General features: G+C 43.8%; 2 protein-coding genes across 5 annotated transcripts in view; one reads left to right on the forward strand and one right to left on the reverse strand.

Moving 5' to 3' along the window:
* Ergic2 (ERGIC and golgi 2) overlaps positions 1-8,351 on the forward strand; it is a 30,744-nt gene extending 22,393 nt beyond the window's left edge. For all 3 annotated transcript variants that reach the window (XM_045139506.1, XM_045139507.1, XM_045139505.1), the window contains exons 11-14: positions 2,983-3,080; positions 5,727-5,889; positions 7,351-7,433; positions 7,782-8,351. In XM_045139506.1, the coding sequence (XP_044995441.1) occupies positions 2,983-3,080; positions 5,727-5,889; positions 7,351-7,433; positions 7,782-7,844 (407 nt within the window). In that variant the 3' untranslated portion in view covers positions 7,845-8,351. The remainder of the gene's footprint in view (positions 1-2,982; positions 3,081-5,726; positions 5,890-7,350; positions 7,434-7,781) is intronic.
* A 5,258-nt stretch (positions 8,352-13,609) lies between these two features.
* The window catches only part of Far2 (fatty acyl-CoA reductase 2), a 174,760-nt gene continuing 172,842 nt past the window's right edge, over positions 13,610-15,527 (reverse strand). For both annotated transcript variants that reach the window (XM_045139496.1, XM_045139495.1), the window contains exon 12: positions 13,610-14,849. In XM_045139496.1, the coding sequence (XP_044995431.1) occupies positions 14,687-14,849 (163 nt within the window). In that variant the 3' untranslated portion in view covers positions 13,610-14,686. The remainder of the gene's footprint in view (positions 14,850-15,527) is intronic.

Consider the following 15,527-nt stretch of genomic DNA (forward strand, 5'->3'; position numbering starts at 1 on the left):
GGAGGAAGGGATTTTTTTTCAGTCTTACAGATCCGGGGGAAGCTCCATGATGGCGGAGGAAGCTGGCCCCCTTTACACTGATCCACACATAGAAAAGGCACCACCACCAGAAGCCAGCACACTTGGGAAGGCCAGGCAGAGCTCAGCACTCTGAATAGCTGAGACAGGCTGTGATTGAGATCCACCCCAGTAACACCTTAGCACTGGGACCTCAGGATGTGCCCACAGAGACCTTTTCCAGCCAGGACAGGAAATCCAAGTTACAGCTTTAATAAAGTATTTGAGTGGAAATAAATTCAAACTACCACACCATACCTGCCTGTTTATGCTTGGAATATATTTTTCCATCTTTTCACCCTAAGGTGGTGTCTGTCTTTAATGGTAAGGTGGGTTTCTTGAAGGCAGCAGATGAATGGATTCAGTTTTATGATATAGCATGTTAACTTCTGTCTTTTGATTAGGAGTTGAATCCATTGATGTTCAGAGTTATAATTTAGAGGTAGTAAGGTTAAAAACTTTGTGGAGCTTTATATTTTCTTTACCTTCATTTCATATCTGTTCTAGCTTTTTCGTTCTGAGAGAGAGAGAATTGGTACACCAGGGCCTCCAGCCACTGCAGTTGAAGTTCAGACACATGTGCCACCTTCTGTGCATGTGCATCCTTGTGCATGTATCACCTTGTGTATCTGGCTTACTGGAATCTGGAAAGTCAAACATGGGTCTTTAGGCTTCACAGGCAGCACCTTAACCACTGAGCCATTTTTCAGCTCCCTGTTCTTGTTTTGATAATTTCCCTTCATGCAGCCTCTTAAGTATGTTTGTTTGTTCTTCTCTTCAATTTGAAGTATTCCATCCAGTATTCTTTCTAGAGCTGGCTTAGTGCATATAGATTTATAAAACAGGCTTTTATCATGGAAAATTTTTCTTTCTCTTTTTTTAATGACCTTAGATTTCTTTTTATTTAATTTTTATTAACATTTTCCATGATTATAAAAAAAATCTCATGGTAATACCCTCCCTCCCCCCCCCCCCCACTTTCCCCTTTGTTCCTCTTTCTATTATAAGGAATAATTTGCTGGGCATACTAGTTTTGGTTAGCATCCATAGACTTTGAAAATTTTAAATATGCTGTTCTAAGCCCTTCTAGGTTTTAGACTTTTGATTGAGAATTTGGATGCAGTTTTGATAAGCTTCCCTTTGTAAGTACTAAACTGTTTTTCCCTAGCAGCTTTTAGTTTTCTCCCTTTTGTTTTCAGTGTTTAGTGATTTAACTATATTGTGATGTGGCCATTCCTCTTCTGGCCCTGTGTTTGGTGTTCTGTGTGCCTCCTTTATCTGGATGGGCCTCTCCTTTGTAAGATTCAGAAAATTTTCTATATAGTTTTATTGAAGATATTCTCTGTGCCCTTGACCTGTAGTCTTCCCCTTCTTGTATACCCATTATTCAAATGTTTGGTCTTTTTAAGACCATTAAGACCACATTTCCCTTGTGCTTTGTTCATACATTTTTAAATTCTTTGTATTTTTTTTATAATTAACAACTTCCATGATTATAAACAGTATCCCATTGTAATTCCCTCCCTGCACTTTCCCCTTTGAAACTCCACTTTCCATCATATTCCCTCCCCCTCTCAATCAGTCTCTCTTTTAGAATTTTGATGTTATCATCTTCCTCTTAGTATGATGGTCTTGTGTAGGTAGTGTCAGATAATGTGAGGTTACAGATATCCAGGCCATTTTGTGTGTGGAGGAGCACGTTTGTAAGGTGTCCTACCCTTCCTTTGGCTCTTATATTCTTTCCACCACCTCTTCTGCAATAGACCCTGAGCCTTGGAAGTTGTGATAAAGATATTGCAGTGCTGAACACTCCTCTGTCACTTCTTCTCAGCACCATGGTGCCATCTGAGTCATCCCAAAGTCACTGCCATGTGAAAAGAGAAGGTTCTCTAACGAAAAAGTGAGAGTACCATTAACATATGAGTGTGACCATTAAGAGAAGTGCTTACTGGGCAGTTTGGTGAGCACAGTATGTACATTTAACCAGACAGCAACAAATGTTAACACCCCTAGGGCTCATGACTACCCTGTTGTAGGTTTTCAGTATCAGGGATGTATTCCTTCCCACAGAGTGGGCCTCCAGTCAAATTAGAGGACAGTTGGTTTCCCCTAAACAGACATGCCACTATTGTACTGGTTGGCTCATTTGGCCTGTTTGGCCAAATACAAGGCTTGCAGTGTCCACTATGCAGCTCAATGGGAGAGAAATCACCAGTGAAGATAATGCATAGTGGACACTGAGGTGTTTGTAAACACTATAATGGATTATTCACCTGGCTGTAGCAAAAAAAAAAAAAAAGAAAAAAGAAAAACACATTTCAAGTAATTTGAGGTCTCAGACTTCTAAAATATGTAGGCTGGAACATGCACGTAGATACTAGGATTATCCTAATAAGCAACGTGAGAAAGACGGCATTGAGTATGGAATTCGAATGCTGGGTGTCCTGGCTTGAGGATCCATGGCATGGAGAGCTTGCTCATTGGCAGGTCAGTGAGGAGGTGTCTCTCCTCTTTATGGACTGAGGCAGGTTCTCTCTTGATCCTGGAGCTCACTGATCGTCTGGTCTAGCCAGCCAGCTTGTCCCAGGGATCCTGTCTCGGCCTCTCAAGCTCTGGCTTTATGGACAGGCTGCCATGGCCATGCAGCATTTATGTGGGTACTGTGCATTAGTCTGTTCTAGAATGAGAAAAATAGATTTAAAAATAAAGTCTGAACTCCAGTCCTCACTTGCATGGCAAGTATCTTGTCTTTACATACTGAGCCTTCTCCCCATTTTGGCTCCTTTATTTAAAATTGTTGGTTTATTTGACACTAAATCAAATGCAAAATTGAATATCAGGTATAAATAATATTTCATAGAAAGAATATATTTGGCAGAATTTTGTTGCTACTGTGTTGATGGTCATATTTTGTTCTTATTTCAGACAACCAGATGTTCCAATATTTTATTACAGTTGTGCCAACAAAACTACATACATACAAAATTTCAGCCGACACCCACCAGTTTTCTGTGACAGAAAGGGTAAGTTGATCTCTATCTGAAATGACTTGAGTGGCTTCTTGTTAGTGTTTTCTAGTCCTCCAGCTGCAAGGAGCTACAGTTTGTTGCTTTGAGCAAGCATCTCTCCCCGGAACGTGTGTGGTCCTGCTCGTCAGCAGTGGGCGCTGCGTGTAGTCTGATGTGTGGCCTGCTGGGAGGAGGGAATGGGTGCGAGCAAGTACCTCATCTGTTCTGGTATCATGTGCTTGTGTTCCTGATTGTCATATGTTAAAATACAGTTACCCAGATGAATTCCAAGGTAAATTTAAGTGTTTTCTTAAAGTTTTCGTTACTCCATGTATAGTTTTCCTGAGCTGTGATTGACTATAACTAGGTCCTCAAAAAAGTAGACATTTCCTTGCTCTGAAGTATTTTTAGAGATGAAGTGTTCAGTAACTGTTCCTGGAGAAAAACCGAGTGTGCATAACTGCGAATTTTTATGTATTTTTGTGCTGATACAGGAATCAAAGTGTTTGTTATACTTTCAACATTTCTGAGGGGGAGGGTTGGAGGCTATCACTTCTTACCTGAAAGGGATATAGATTTTGCAAGGCTTGGGAACAGAACAAGAATGTATAATTGATTACACATATACAAAATGCCACAGTCTTTGTGTGAGAGAGTTTGGCAGTATGTAAACGGTATATTTGTTGCCCACTGTTCCAGCAACCTTCCCAAGATACAGGGGAAACCAGAAGAATGCTCTTGTCTTGTTTTTATAATGACAAAGGACTTAAGAATGACTAACATCACACATTCTCCCTTGGGAGGACATGAACTACAAAAAAAAGAATGAGCTGGGCGTGGGGCAGAACTCTGGAGGCAGAGGTAGGAGGACCACAGTGAGGTCAAGGCCACCCTGATGAGACCACATAGTTAATTCCAGGCCAGAGCAAGACCCTCCCTCAAAAAACCAATAAGTAAACAAACAAAGGAGAAGAATGAGGACAATGTTCATATATGATATAAAGTTATCCTCAGGACATTTAAAAGGAACAATCAGCTGGGTAAGGTGACAGAAGCGTTTAATCCCTGCACACAGGAGGCTGAGGTAGGAGGATCACTGAGTTTGAGGCCAGCCTCGGGCTACAGACTTAGTGAGTTCTAAGTTAGCTGGGGCCAGAGTGAGACCCTACCTTGAAAAAAAAAAGTTAAATCAAAAATGAAAGCATATGCTAGAATCCTTTAAGAGAAGTATTTGTGCTGACAGATGACTAACATGGTGGTATTGAGTTGGCAAAGTACAGACCAGGTGGGCTGCAAGAACCTACCATGTAGGCCTTGGAGACCCAAGGGAGTGCCTCATTTTTAATCTTTGGTTATTAATATAGAGAATATTTCAGCATGCCGTGATCCCTAAAACAGCCTCCGTCCTTGTAAGTGGTTGCCCCAGATTCTGAACTTGAGCATGCCATGGAGCACTGCAGATCTTCAAGGAGAGTGCACTGTTGGAAGCTTGACCATAGCTGACAGGTTCTGTTGTGCTAATAATAAGTAGGGTAACGAACATTTTGTCATTACCTGTATTCTTTTTCTTATGCATGTGTGTGTGTATATGTTCATGTGTGTGCCAGAGTACGTGTGGATAGCAGAGAACCCCTTCAAGTGCCTTTCCGCAGGCACACTCCCTATTCCTTGAGAAAGGGTTTCTTACTGGCCTGCAGCTTGCCAATCAGGGTAGCCTGGCTGACCAGCAAGCCCTGAGCTTCTCCTGACTCCATGGCCCTAGCTCTGGGAGGCAGCCGTGCAGCACCATGCTTGACGTTTTACCTGGGTTCTGGGGTCAGCCTCAGGTGTGCGTGCTGGTCCTCAGTCGATGTTTGCAGCTTAGTTACAGCTTAGAAATGAGCGCATCTGTCTTCAGAACCGTTGGCTGTACCGTATGAGCATAGCTGGTGGCGATATGGTAGAAACTGGTTAGAAAGTTTACACGTGATTTTTGACAAAGTATTTCTTGCTCAGTGTGCACATGTGGCATGTTGGCAATTCTGGTTACATTCCTTAAAAATGATCTTTTGTAAACTGAACTAGTTTGAGTATTTCTCTTACCTTAGTGAAGTATGTTTTCTCCTATACTGTATCACATGTAATTTAGAGTGAATAAACAGGCAGTGAAATAGTTTTGGTTTCAGATGTTATCACTTGAAGGATTATAGGTAAACACAATTATTTTGTAACTCTCTAGCAAAGAAATAATATAAAAGTATATCAAATATAAGCATTTTTATTGATTTGTTCAGTGAGTTATAAACTTCTAAGAAAACTGTGTGTAAGAATCACTTCCATACGTAGCTAAGAATAAAACATTTTCTTTTGAGACAGGCATTGCTACGTAGACTGAGCTGGTCTTGAATGCATGAGCCTGCCTTGGCCTCCCGAGCGCTGGGGTAACAGACATGCACCACCACACAGGCTTACTTTTGTTCTTTTGGTACTTCAAAAGCTAACCACACAAAGAAGACTGAGTAATTGCCTTTGCAGTGCTTATGATAGGATAATGCATAAGGAATTTGGGGTGTCTTGTGTAGTAGAATTGCGTAGCTTAATAAGGGGCATGGATGTTAGTATCCACCTGACATGACTTCTGTTTCTCTTTCCTCATTTTTCTCCCCTTCTTTTCATTCCTAGGAGCGCATCATTAACCATGCTGCAGGCAGCCACGGGGTCTCTGGGATATTTATGAAATATGACCTCAGTTCTCTTATGGTGACAGTTACTGAGGAGCATATGCCTTTCTGGCAGTTTTTTGTAAGGCTCTGCGGTATTGTTGGAGGAATCTTTTCAACAACAGGTTAACATTCACTTCTTTCTTTGTCTAATTTCCTTGTTTTTGTTTTTGTTTTCCCAAGGTAGGGTCTCACTGTAGCCCAGGCTGACCTGGAATTCACTTTGTAGTCTCAGGCTGGCCTCAAACTCACGGTGATCCTCCTACCTCTGCCTCCCAGGTGCTGGGATTAAAGGTGTGCGCCACCACACCTGGCTGAAGAGGGATTTGTTTGGTACTTGCCTTGTAGCCCAGGCTGGCCTCTAGTGGCGTCCTTCCTGCCTCAGTCACCTGAGTCTTGCGTTACAACTGTTAAATAGCACGCCTTGCTGCTTTGTCTAATTCTTCAGTGTTGATTAATCCTAAGGTGCTGAGGAGATAGCTCAGTAGTGGAGTGCTTGCATATCATGTGTGGGGCCCTCGGCACACACACTGAGGAGAGCAGGAAGCACCCGGGTTGTTAACCACAGCCAGCTTCACAGCACCAGCACTAGAAGGAGGTTGTATGGTGGGCTGCAGGCGCCCTCCGTTAGATAGTCACTGACCCAGCTAGAGTGGACCGCTTATCTTCCGCATGGACTTGGTTGCCCACATAGACCCACCCACCTTTTCTGAGATTGTTTCCCAGGTGTGGAAGTTAAGTTCGAGTGTATTACTTAGTTTATAAGTGTGCATAGGGTTAAATGATAAAATGCCTAGGAATCACACATTTCTTCTGTCATTTAAGAGACGTAGCTTTGTGCTATGTGAAACCATATCTTAGGGTATTTTGAATTATGCAGCAGGTGACACAAAATTTTTGAATCAGTAGTGGTTTTGATTTTCGGCCTGAGCTTCAGAATTCTCTCAGCGATCACATGTAGACCTTAACTGTGGCAGCCTGGGAGTCAAGTCCCGGAAGGGAGACGTGGCTCCTGTCCTTTTGGGTCCCTGTTGGTGGTGTGCTGTGTTGCTGCTTTCTGAACTAGATCCTGTGTTGCTTGGAATTGTGTCTCAGCTTTTCTCCCACAGGCCTTTGTTGCTGGTTCCTTTAAGTTCATCTCAATTTTTATTGGTTCTTATTTCTTTTTAAAACATTTTATTTATTTCAGAGAGAGAGAATGGGCACACCAAGGGCCTCTAGCCACTGCATACAAACTCCAGACCCATGTGCCACCTGGTGCATCTGGCTTTACATGGGTCCTGGGGAATTGAACCTGGGTACTTTGGCTTTGCAGACAAGCGCCTTAATATTTATTGGTTTTTAATAAATTATGTGAGAAAGTTGTAAAGATTGTGTCAAGGTCATGCTTGAATATGGTCTTGTGATTTTTGAAAAAACACCCATTTGTTTTAAAACCTAATCATCTTGCGTATTTTTAACTGTGAAAGTGAAAAGTACAACTGCCTTGTTTCCTCAGTCTGTTCTGTCATAGTTAAGTGTGTTTTTTTTTCTTTGTAGCAATTTCAGAAGCGATGTAAATAAAAACATGAACTTATGTATTACAGGCATGTTACATGGAATTGGAAAATTTATAGTTGAAATAATTTGCTGTCGTTTCAGACTGGGATCCTATAAGCCCGTCCATTCTGTAAGTGATATTGCATACATGGTGTTTATCTCAAAATCATTTCATTATTGTTAAGTCTAAATAGTTACTTTTGGTGCACAGAAAGAATTGTCCCACATCAAAATGAAAGAGTCTGATTGAGAAGGGGAGGGGATATGATGGAGAGTGGAGTTTCAAAGGGGCAAGTGAGGGGAGGGAGAGGATTGCCATGGGATATTGCTTATAATCATGGAAGTTGTCAATAAAAAAAATTAAAATTAAAAATAGAAAGAATTGTCCCAAATGGAGTTTTTTGTTCAAATGCCTAGGAAGTTATGTAAGAGATAAAACTGTGTTTTTGTCTTTTCCTTTTTCTTTCTTTCCCTATAGGTTCCTTTTGAGGATGGCCACACAGACAACCACTTACCTCTTTTAGAAAATAACACACACTAGCATCTCCCAAACGGATGAGAAAAACTTTGCCTGAGACATGAGACCTTTTTTAATAATAAAATATTGTGCAATATGTTCCAAGCAAAGAAAATATGAACAAAAACCTGGAAACATACTTATTTAAAAAAAAAAGACAAATGAAAAAACCAAACTGAAATCCTGTATCTGTTGTGTCTGTTACAAGTGTCCTGGAAGAAATTATGCAGCTGATCAGTAGTAAATGACCCTGCTGGTGTCGCTGGAAGATGACGCCTTCTGATGCTTTGGTGGCACAGGGACAGCATCAAAACAGAATGAGAGCGCACTTCCCGGCAACAGTGGGCCCGGAGGAAAGAAAAAGGCATTGGCGAAATGCGATTATTTGCGTCCTTTTGTTTCTGAAAGGTGATGTCAGATTAAAATGTGTAAACCATATGGAAAACCAGTCTAGACTGTAAAAACTCATCAGTTCATTGTTAATAAAGGAAAACAGGGCCTGGCCCCTGGTCGTAGCCATATTGATGCTAAGCCATATTGGTAAGACCCTTCATTCAGTACTTGGGCTGGTGAAGGTAACTGCTCTCCTTTGAACTCTGGCTTTTGAGTCTTCTGACTCGAAGTAGACACTTAGAAGACGAAGGCTAGATCTCCCAAGGGCGGGCATGTAAGCGCTGTGATTCGTAGCAGAGGTGTCAGTCAGAGCTGGACAGTGGGGACCGCGTGGGAGAAGGAAGCACAGTTGTTAAGGCTGCTGCGTGTCCTGGTTGACTAGTCTCCTGGTGTGTTGAGGGACCCAGGAGGAGGAGTAAAGAGATCTGGCTCTGATGATGGAACTTACCAGTTTATAAGATAGTGAAACAACATTTTATACATGTGATAAGTGAACAGGATAACTTTAAATAAAATAGAAATAGGAGGCAAATTTTTTTTAGTTTAAGATCACATCAATCTGAGAGATGCCATATTAAACAATGTCAATAACTGTGAAATTACCTTTTGAAAGAAATGTGCCCCTCAGGGTTTCCCGAATGTGACTGGGATTCTATTAGCTTGTGCTATTTATAGAACTGAGATTAACAGGACTAGTGAAAACTATATTTGGAACACGTGTGCCCACATCATTGTTCCCTTTGTAATAAATACTTCACAACAGCAAGAGGTTCACCAAGTGGTCTGGTGTTCACTCCCTCAGGAAGATGGTGCACAGAGGCCAGGAAACCAGACTTCAGTCCTTAACAGTCAGACAGTTCTGAAAAGGTGTCGTTGAAAGCAGTGAGTAGCTTTCAAGTGAATGTTTCAAAGATCAAAAAGAGCTTTCTTGAGCTAGGATGTGATTCAGTGCTTACCTGACATGCAAGAATATGTGGGTTCATTCCCCAGCAGCACATCAACCACTGTGGTGATGCACGCCTGTCACCCCAGCCCTGGGGAGGTGGAGACAGGAGGGTCAGGGGTTCAAGGTTACCCTCAAGTGTATAAAGAGTTTGCAGACAATCTGGTCTACATGAGATCCTGTCTCAAGAAACAAAAAGTAAAAACCATCAATTAAAATTATGTTTTCAAGGTCCTTTTTTTTTTATTTTTTATTTATTTATTTGAGAGTGACAGACACAGAAAGACAGATAGAGGGAGGGAGAGAGAATGGGCGCGCCAGGGCCTCCAGCCTCTGCAAACGAACTCCAGACGCGTGCGCCCCCTTGTGCATCTGGCTAACGTGGGACCTGGGGAACCGAGCCTCGAACCGGGGTTCTTAGGCTTCACAGGCAAGCGCTTAACTGCTAAGCCATCTCTCCAGCCCTCAAGGTCCTTTCTTGAAAAGAGGGTAGACAGTCCTGGGGGCAGTTAGTCACAACTATCTGTGGTAAAACTGCAGAGAATGGCAATTGTAGCAGGCAGCAAAAGCATTTCTTGGTTAAGATGTACATAGCATTAATAGTAACTGTTTTGAGGGATTCTCAATTCAGAAAACTTGAAATAATAAATAAGCCTTCTGAGTTTTCCTGAAAACAAGTTTTTATTTAAATAAAGGTTTAAATTTGTTGTATAACATTAAACCTGGAAGTGGAAAGAAAACCCAAAACCAGTTGACTTTACCTGGCATCGGGCAGCTGTTGCTAGTTAGGTTGCAAGTGCTGCAGCTAGCTGCATGACTGAAAGCATCGGTATGGTGGCGTCTGCCCCCTTGTCAGACGTTTAACTCGTAAAGACTAGCCTCACAGTCCTTTTTGACATCCCTTATCCAGGATATGCATGCTTAAGAAGACAACCTTGGTGACAAGGCGGGTAGATGTCCTGACCCCCTCACCGGAGGGCAGGTGGCTCTCCATTCTGCTGGCCTGTCAGCTTGGGCACCGAAGGCTCCCTCTAGTGGCATTGCTGCTGTTGCTGCCTTAGCCACCCTCTTCCAGGTCCCCTAGGGCAGGGGACGCTAGAGACGAGGGAGAGCTGAGGAGTTTGTGGCCAGACATAGCCGCCTGTGGTCTTGGGGCTCTGGGCGTGTCTGCAACATCATTACTTCCTTGTTTCAGGGTGGACGGTGCCACGCGCCTGCTGCCTGACCCCGTTTAGATGAGGGACTTCAAGACTAGACAGCATGGCTCTTTGCAGTCTGCTGCATGAAGTTACATTATACACTAATGGTTAATTAAACAGCTATGAGGGTTTTAAGCTTGTGACGGGTCAGGAGAACATTCTGCTCATTGCAAGGAAATCCTCGCTTGTGTCTCAGAGAGCCACAAGCACTTGAACCCACGAACCTTCAGCCGATCGTCCTTAACCGGTCCAGTCTCTATTAGGAACGGGCAGGTGTTCTTGCGCTGGTCACCCTGTAGCTGAATCACTCCGCCACATTCTGGATGTTCAATTACAGTACTGCTGCAGGCAAATTTCTTGAACGCCTTCACTAGTTTCTTTTCATCATCATCATCTATCCCTTGGACAGTAGTCAGGGCTTCCTGCCGTTCCTCTGTTGAATTCTTACATGGGTATTAATCCTCAGTGCTGGCAGGAAGCAGTCATCAGCCTTATTCACATCAGCAAGGGTTGAAAGAGTGGAGGTTCTGGACAGTGGGCACACGACAACGTACAATACGGTTCCTATTCCTTGGTGGAAACGGCCTGTGGAAGGCGGCTGCGGGAGGAGGTGGGCGGGCAGGGGCTCCAAGCGAGAACCGAGTCCTCGGCGGCAGCTCACTGACTACGCGGTTTTTTTGTTGTTGGCTTTTTGAGGTAGGTTCTCTAGCCGGGCTGACCTAGAATTCACTATGTAGTCTCAGGGTGACCTTGAACTCATGGCGATCCTCCTACCTCTATCTCCTGAGTGCTGGGATTGAAGGCATGAGCCACCATGCCTGGTTGGCAGTTTTTTTTTAAATTATGTATGTGTGTGTATATATAAATTTATTTGAGAGAGAATGGGCACACCAGGGCCTCCAGCCACTGCAAATGAACTCCAAACACAGGCGCCACCTTGTGCATCTGGCTTACATGGGTCCTGGGGAATCAAACTTGGGTCCTTTGGCTTTGCAGGTAAATCCCTTAACCGCTAAGCCATCCCTCCAGCCCTTTTTAAAAAAAATAAATTCTCTTATGTTGTTGGCAACATAGTGGGTTTGAATTGGACAGAATTAGGATTCAAGCTACTTTGGACTGAGTGTTGGTCTTCTGAATCTGCTCATCAGAAAAACCTATCAAACTTTAGGGAGGTTTTTAATGGGAGCAAACCACCAATTTAGGTTAAAATAGCTATCTTCAGAAAAGATTTTAAAGTTTTGGCATGTTTTATAATACCATGTTAGAAGTTGATTGAGAGAAGTCTGATATATTCCTTAAATTTAGCTGTTAAGTGTTTGCTGTCCAATTTCCACTTTCAAAGCTGAGGTAGGGTTTTGTCAGTGATTAAAACTCTGGCCTTTGGAGGGGAGGTATAAGTGCGTGTTAGATTCACCAAGGATTCTGGCCTTTGTGAGTGTCTTTTCTAGCTCAGAAATCACCTTAGTGACATGCCAGTGAGGAGACTCAGTTTGATGTCTCTGGATCTTGGTCACTTGGGCGCTTCTCCCCCCAACGTGGAGATCAGCTTCTCTGGGATTGAATTTACCTTATGCTTTTTATATTAAAGGTTGAAGAGTAACCAAAATGGAGCAGTGACCAGAGCAGGTCTTTGAATGCACAAACAAGGTCACAGCTGTGGAAACATGGCAGGGTTTTGGTGACTCCAAGTAGTAACTGAAGGTTTATCAAAAATAGCTTGCCAGACCTCATAACCACGTTTGTGTATAACGTCAGAACTGCGTGTGTGCTTGGGGAAAGGCATGGTCATGAAAGCTTGGTGATTCCACAGAACGCCAGCCCCTCGTATTGGTGAAAAACTGCTTCTAAGACCTGTGTTGTTTTTCCAGGCACTTACATAACCATTTTGGCAACTATACTTATCTTTAATTTCTTTTGCTCTGCTATTGAGACAGTACCCTACCCTTTAAAAAAAAATATTTGTTTGAGAGAGAGAGAAAGAGGCAGATAGAAAGAAGGGGTACATCAGCGCCTCCAGCCATTGCAAATGAACTCCAGATACATGCACCCCTTGTGCTTCTGGCTTACCAGGGTCCTTAGGCTTCAGAGGCAAACCCCTTAGCCCCTAAGCCATTTCCCCAGCCCATCCCTACCCTTTTACTGAAGTGCTTTTTCTAGAAGGGGCCATGTCATCCTACCTCACATCTCCCACAGTCTACTCCAGGACTCAGTATTTTTTATGAAACAGATAACACCTGAAATGGCTGGGTGTGCGGTGTTTCTAGTTTCTGGTATGCCTGTGTGTGTGAGTGCAAGTACACACGAGCCATGGTGTGCACGTGGAGGCTAGAGGACAATTTCGAAGTGCCGTCCCACCTTGCTCGAGGTCCGCGAGCTGGCCAGTTCTGCGGGCTCCCGGGTGCGGAGGCGTGCTTGGCTTCGGGCAGCACGCTAGCTTGTGGCTGTGGTTCCAAGCGCAGGTTCTCAGGCTTGCCTGGTGCATGCTTCTCACCAAGCCAGCCCCCTGGGCCTGGCCTCACCGCTGAGAATGGGGTTGGTCCTGTCGAGCCACTGCCCCTGGCACTGCCACTCATATTCAGCAGCCGTTAGATGTTCCTCACTTCCAGAGAGGTTTTCAGCAAGCCACGCCGGCCCGGGAGTGTGTGAGGACGCCAGCTTTTCTCACTGCCTGCAGCTCTTGTGCATGAGTTACTGGTGTGAGAAACTAGAAGCAGACCTAGTTGAATTTTACTAAATTAAGTTTACATGAGAACACCATTTGAAAGTATCCATTTGCCTCATATACGAAATTATTTAAATGAGCTATACAGTGGAAGTGATGATAGGTTAATAATGAATTACCAAGTGTTCTGAGTTGTGTGCTCACCTGCCTTCCTTTTTTCCTGCTGCAAGTGGCCTTAGACAGTCCTTTAATACCCAGTGCTCCACCAGGCATCACGGCTGCAGATACACAGATTGCCAAGGCTTTGTTTTTGTAAATCTTTTATTAGCATGTATCAATTGTACAAAATAACGAGTTTAATCTTTATATTTTCATACACAGTAAAAGATCCTTTGGTCATATTCACCCCTCCCCCCCCTTTGTATCCTCTTACCCAGGCATTCTTTTAAACGTGGGTACCTTTCCTTGGTGCTTTATCCCTCCTCTCCCGTGTAGAATTTTTTTCTCATTGCTATATATATATATATGTATATGTATATATATATATATATATATATATATATATATATATATATATATGTATATATATATTAGGTCTCAGGTGAGTGATAATTGTTTCTGATGTGAAATCCTTACATACTACGAACTTCCTCTCGTGTTATGCAAGGTGACTCTTTGTGCCATGCATCTGATAACACAGGTGGAACATTATAACCATATCAACGGTGTCCCCTTGGTTTTCTCTAGTTAAAAGAGTTCTTGGAAGGTTATTTTCGTTCTCCTGGGAAGAGGGTTTGTGGGCAGATGTGCAGCCGTCTGCAGTTAAAGACGACAGTGGGAAGGAGGGGAGTTGGTAATTCAATCTTATTTAACCCGAAGCTAAGCTGGATATTTTGTCAGTGGAAGTAATAACAGTAATTGAAAAGTACATTCCAGGAACCAACCCTATATCTCAATGTCACATTTTGTCATGTAGTTGGTCGCTTTCATGTAACACAAAAGTGTCATGCAGACTTCTCAGACAAAGACCACCTGGTGTGGTGTTTTAGGACTGAGTGGTGTTAGAAAATGGCCAGTGTGGGGTCTACTTTTCTCATTCCCTCACCCCAGGACCAGGGCTCCAGGGTACAACATGGCCAGGCAGGAGCATGTGGGGGTGCTGACTAACCCTCCTGGGCGCCCAGCACGGATCCCAGGTCATGCCTTTCTCCACTCATTTGGGCTTCTGCCATGCGAGGCCACATTAACCCTCAGGAGGGCAGGGAAGGCAGAACTAAGCATAGAAACAAGGCGCTTTCACGGGCATAGAACAATAGTTGTCACAATCCAAAACTGGGACTATAGGCTTTGATGTTCCTTCTCACAAGAAGTTTGGAAGTAGAGCCGGACATGGTAGCGCACGCCTTTAATCCCAGCACTCGGGAGGCAGAGGTAGGAGGATCGCTGTGAGTTCAAGGCCACCTTAAGACTACATAGTGAATTCCAGGTCAGCCTGAGCTAGAGTGAGACCCTGCCTCAAAAAAAAAAAAAAAAGTTCAGAAGTAGGGGTGAGTGAAAACAGCATGTCTGACATTTGGTGGCCTGGGTGTGGTCCTTGTTTTGTGTCCCACTCCTGAGAACCAGTGTACCCACTTAGAGGCTCTAGACGAAAGGTGCTTGTTGAACGTTCTTAAGCCTTGAGTGTGCTGGATGCTCTAAAGTAGGAGAGCAGCTTAAAACCAAAGCTTACGATGTAGAGCCAGACGTTCCGAGCCACCTGGGATCTTGCCATGAGGAGGCGCCAGATGATGAGAAAGAGTGCGGTATTAAAGAGGTAGTGGATGTTCCGGAGCCTGGGGACAGGAAGACAGCCACGGTTAGACGCACCCACCGCCCCAGAGGCGTGAACTCGCTCCCGGCAGGCTCAGCCAGCACTGAGTTTGTACTGGTGATTCTGTGGACTGCTGGTTTCACGTCTTTAACGCCCACAGCACTATTACCTAACAATCAGATTGCCTTCCTATTTCCATAGCAAGTCATTTTCACAGACTTTTTTCTCTTGAAAGCTATTTTGTAAGCATGGCCACTGTGGTCTTTTAAAAAAATTATTTTTGTTTATTTTTATTTATTTATTTGAGAATGACAGAGAAACAGGCAGAGAGAGAGAGAGAGAGAGAGAGAATGGGTGCACCAGGGCCTCCAGCCACTGCAAACGAACTCCAGATGCATGTGCCACCTTGTGCATCTGGCTTATGTGGGCCCTGGGGAATCGAGCCTCGAACTGAGGTCCTCAGCCTTCACAGGCAAGCGCTTAACCACTAAGCTATCTTTCCAACCTCACTGTGGTCTCTTTTGACATTCATCTTGCTCTCGCCACCGTATCAAACACCCTCACTGCCTCGTGTTCACCGAGGAAAGTTTTCCACCAAGCGCACCTCGCCCGTGTCCTGCCCGCCAGCTGCCTGCTTCTCTCGCATCAGCTACAGACCTTTCTTTACCTGGGCGCTTTTCTCCATAAATACTGACGAAGT

The sequence above is a fragment of the Jaculus jaculus genome, chromosome 22 (assembly GCF_020740685.1).
Source record: "Jaculus jaculus isolate mJacJac1 chromosome 22, mJacJac1.mat.Y.cur, whole genome shotgun sequence".
Lineage (NCBI taxonomy): Eukaryota > Metazoa > Chordata > Mammalia > Rodentia > Dipodidae > Jaculus > Jaculus jaculus.